Source organism: Penaeus japonicus, unplaced genomic scaffold (genome assembly GCF_977035675.1).
Source record: "Penaeus japonicus unplaced genomic scaffold, GWHDUDI00000001_assembly GWHDUDI00000008, whole genome shotgun sequence".
NCBI lineage: Eukaryota > Metazoa > Arthropoda > Malacostraca > Decapoda > Penaeidae > Penaeus > Penaeus japonicus.
Window position 1 is genome coordinate 12,509,142 of NW_028234410.1, and position 5,000 is coordinate 12,514,141.

The 5,000-nt window shown below is 37.8% G+C and overlaps 1 protein-coding gene across 1 annotated transcript in view; it reads right to left on the reverse strand.

Annotated features, from left to right (window-relative positions):
• Nucleotides 1-5,000, reverse strand: part of LOC122261514 (hemicentin-1-like) — a 229,545-nt gene that overhangs the window by 21,458 nt on the left and 203,087 nt on the right. The window contains exons 23-24 of the mRNA XM_086538825.1: nt 2,117-2,292; nt 702-866 (exon numbers count right to left, since the gene is read on the reverse strand). Coding sequence (XP_086394951.1) covers nt 702-866; nt 2,117-2,292 — 341 coding nt within the window. The remainder of the gene's footprint in view (nt 1-701; nt 867-2,116; nt 2,293-5,000) is intronic.

The window sequence follows — 5,000 nt, forward strand, 5'->3', positions numbered from 1 at the left end:
ATAATAATAACAGACATAATGATAATGATAATAATAATAACAATAATGATAACATAACAAATATAGTGATAATAGTAGTGATAACGATAACAATAATCATAATAATAATTGCAATGAAAATAGTAACAAAAATAATGGCAGTGATAATGATAACAGTAATAATGGTCGTAACCCTAATCAATGATGCTTGAGATCTAGTGACGACAATAATAATGATGATAACACTAATGATTATAGTGATATTAATGATGATAATCATTTTAATAAGTGAGTCTGTTTGACTTGCAAGGCACTGAGAGTTAATACCGGCTGAAAGCTAAGTATAAAGTTGTTGAAATGTTATTTTTATCTCAATTATGAACTGAAAATTATATTGTAAAATGAATCAATGTTCCATTATCAACAGTGAAAGGATGTATTTTAAGAGATGATGACACTGATTGCATTATCGATCTATAATCTAAAGCAAAATAAACCTAGAAACACACAAAGAACTCCGTTGATTTATCTTTACGCAAGATCTAATCATATATTCCAAATTTATAACATGATCTTCTAATATGATGCAATAACCATGCATCAAGTGTCTCGAAGCACACCTACGCATGTGCATTTTTAGCCAGGACGGTACAAAAAAAAAAAAAAAGAAAAAAAAAAAAAAAAAACTAAACCAAACAAGTTACATCTCCTTGGTTACTAACAGTGAAGTTGGCGGGGGCGTGAGGGCGTGCTGGAGGGTGTAGGGCGAGGCTGACGGTATCTGCACCGAGGTCATTGCGGGCGATGCAGCGATATACATTATAGTCCTGTTGCGTAACGTCCCGGACTTCCAACACCGATTGCCACAACACCAGCTCATCCACCAGCTGTGTGAAGGAAGAAAGAAGTGGGAGTCGTGGTGAGAAGCCTGATGATTTTTTTTTTTTTTTTTTTCAAAGGAACTCTCTTTTGTGATGCTTTGCGAGGAAAGTTCGTGGAGTTAAAGGGAGAGACGAGGAGAAGAAAAGAAAAAAAAAATCGAAAGAAAGAAACACGTGTGAATATGATTCCGGAAGTTTTTATATGGCTTTCTGTGACGGAGGAGAGTTGTGTTGTTATTGGTGGTCTGCCAGCAAGGTGTGGAGGATGTTGAAGCGGTAAACAATAATTTCTTTCTCTCTGTCGCTCTCTCTCTCTCTCTCTCTCTCTCTCTCTCTATCTATCTCTCTCTCTCTCTCTCTCTCTCTCTGACGGCTAAATAATAAAGTTGAAAAGGCAAAAGTATTAGCAATTTCTGATTCGTCTATAATGATATCTGTTACCAACCAATATAATTGTTACCTGTTATCTGTCTACATATCCATTTTTCTATCTGATTCTATGTCTAGTCTGTCTATCGTTATGTAGACGTTAAGGTGAAATATATATATATATACGAAATAGTATACTATACACCAGTAAAGTCAATAGGAACCATACGATGTGCAAATAATTCCATTTAATTTGAAATTATAGAAACATTTGCGAAAATAACGGGGCATTAATGATGACGTCAAGCACACTGAATGGAGGTAACGTGAGGCAAATAAGTACTTGCAGATCCTCTAGTTCTGTGTACACTAATTCACTCTGTACAAACGATTTCCTCGCACGCAAGAAGTTCGGCTGGGAAGACATAATTGCCTATTATTATGGACGATATTTTATTCGGAGATCCTAGCACTTCACTGAGGATCCTTGGTAAGTGCAGTGGTTGTGTATTATGAATGGTTAGATCAGTGCTTGCTTTCCCTCCAATAGCCTCCACTCATGAACCCGTATAGCAGTTAGTTAGTTACTCATCAGCTGATAAGCCGTTTCCTTATCATCTTGATAATGGTTCATTTGTACATTCGCTACCATCACAGGGTCCTACTATCCTACTAATCAGGCTAACTAGCTTCTTCGTAATACCCGGATGAATTATTCTATAATGCATTTTTCATCGCCACTTGGAGGTTCAGTAACTTAACACCCATCACCATACAGAATACTTACTACTCTATCCTCCATTACGATGTGGATGGAGCACTAACTAACCCTTTCTCCTCTACCTCAGAAATGGGTCGTTTGTAAACATGAGGGTCATCTAACATACCTTCGTCTCGTGTATGGTGTACTTCCCGCTGTTGAGTAGTGTCAGCCCGTCGTTCCGGCTCCAAACGAAATTGGGCTGAGGTGCCGCCCGCACATAGCACTCCAGACGCCCAATGCCGCCCAAAACCGCCCACGTTTCACGAGATACGCCCACGTCGTTGGCTGCCATCACCTTTTCTGGAAGAGTCGGTCACCAAGAATATGAGTTAAGAGTTACTTGCATGTAGATCGGGTATATACATTGCAAATTAGGAGCTTAAAGGCAAAAAAAAATAAAAAAATAAAAAAATGTATATGAAGAGAAGGAATGACAAAGATGGAGGGGAGAGGAAAAGGGGAAGGCAGGCAAAGGGAGAGAAAGAGCGACACACACACAAAGATATATAAGAAGATAGAGAAAGAAAGAGAGAGTGAGAATGAGAGTGAGAGAGAGAGAGAGAGAGAGAGAGAGAGAGAGAGAGAGAGAGAGAGAGAGAGAGAGAGAGAGAGAGAGAGAGAGAGAGAGAGAGAGGGAGGGAGAAAGATAGATAGATAGAAAGAGAGAGAGAGAGTGAGAGAGAGCGAGAGAGAGTCAGAATGAGAGGGAGAGAGAGACAGTGAGAGAGTGAGAAAGAGAGAGAGAGAGAGAGAGAAAGATTGAGAGAGGGGGGGGCAAACAGAGAGAGAGAGAGAGATAGCGAGAGAGTGAGAGAAAAAAAGATAAAGAGAGGGGGGAGACAGACAGGCAGAGAGAGATAGATAGACAGAGATGGAGAGAGAGATAGAGAGAGAAATTCATACACACATGAAGGTTACAGAATATGTATATTACCATATTTCCATGTTAAAAGCATTATGTTAATGTACCGAAATCCTTGAAGAAAAAGTGTATGCGAGGGGACGGACTTTCCATTAGCATGAGGAAAGAAATTCTTTAAAGAATCATGCTATTTAATTCACCTCTTCTCTCAAATTCTTTGGCATTCATTGACTATCCTTTTTTATGTTTTTTTCTCTTTTTCTTTTTCATTTTTGTTTCTGTCAAATGAAAGATTTTTTTTTTCAAAACGTTATCAGTGTATCGTAATCAAATGTACTTGGAACTCATTCCACCAGTACTGATTTTACAAGATTCATATGAGACCTAACAAGAATGTCTAACGCTTCTATATCTGTTTAACTACAATGCTAACATATCAACATATTAAACACTCACACACACACACACACACAGGGCGTAAAGGGGGAGAGAGAGAGAGAGAGAGAGAGAGAGAGAGAGGGAGAGAGAGAGAGAAAACAGACAGAAGTAGGATAGAATAGGTACCCAACATTAATCGCAATTTCTTTATCGACAGGAAGAAACAGACCTTGCAAAAGCTTAGTTCATTTTTATGAGACGTTGATATCAGATTCCTGAATTCTGGATCAGATGGAAGGATGATTCGAAGCGTGCATTTTTCGCGTCCACACTTCCAGCGTCGATAGCGGACCGTGAGAAATGAGGGTACGGTACAGAGCGAGCTTCATGTTTCATATATTCCAAAAATTGCCACATCTTTGGACGGGCAGGCTTTAATGCTTTAAAGGATGGAGTGTTATCAACGAAAAGTTTTATATACTCTGTTTTTTTTATAGTTAGTTAATTAAGCATTTGCTGCACATGCAAGGAAGTAAAGGATAATTAATCCGGTGAAGTGATTGAGAAATTAAGTCAGAAATAAGTGATGATATGTGAATCACTTTGATATATGTTTTACCACATGTGAGCGCCGAGAGTCCGGATCAATAACACTTCTTCAATATTTACATATATGATATCACAGACAAAACAGATTTTGTAAATATATGTACGTATCTGTTATTCAGTTCCATGTATAACTACAAATTCAAGGCAAGCTTTGCAACTTTGTACTTTCTGTTTGTCTTTCTTCGTATCATCTTTAATTGGTAAAACAATTGTGTAGATGAGAAGTGGCTTATGTTAGTCTCTGTCTCTGTCAGTTTATACGTCTATCGGTATTCATATATATACCATTTCAGACCGGGGAAACTTATATCAAAATAAACACGAATCAAGAATCCTCAATGCAATCTTCTCAACTTCTCCCAACTTAGCAAGGGAGAGTGGAAGAGGATCTTTCTGCTTCCAAAAAGGAGCGTCATGGAAAAGGAAATAAAACTGGAATCAAGAGAACGTCGTAGCAGGAAGGACAGCGGTCATTTCAATATTCACAGACAGATCCAAAATTGAAGACTTTGGAAAGGCAACATTCAGCTTGTCAAAAAAACATTGATAGATTCATCAGCCAGACAACAACAGGCTTGGCAGCTGAAATCTTACGGATATAAAATGTAAAAAAAAGGAAATGGTTTAATAAACAAACTGAAATATAATCCACTATAGTAAAAGCTATACAAAATTAGAATAAGTCAGCATCCATAAGCAATAAAAATCGAAAACATAAGACTTCCTCTACACACTGTTTCGAAGCCACTACCCGAAACTTACATCACATTAGGAGGCATATAATTACGGAAAAATAAAGACAACTCGTTGACATTGCTGTTGCAAGAACTAGAATATGACGCACGAGATTGATAAAAAGTCAGCATATACCAAAAGTAGGTAACCTTGTAAAAGAAGGGAAAAATGCAAGCAATCACTCATACAACGCCCCCCCTCCCACCCCCATACACACACACAGACACGAACACATACATCATCTTTGATTTATTGTTAAGTTCATCATCATCGATATAACTATAATTTTCATCATCCTCATTGTCTTTATCCGCTGCCATAACCATTCCAGCGATACCTCCAGAAATATCATATTCTAATATCTTAATACAATACCTATTCATCTTGAAAGCTTAGAAATACATAACAGCAACTGTAGACTCAC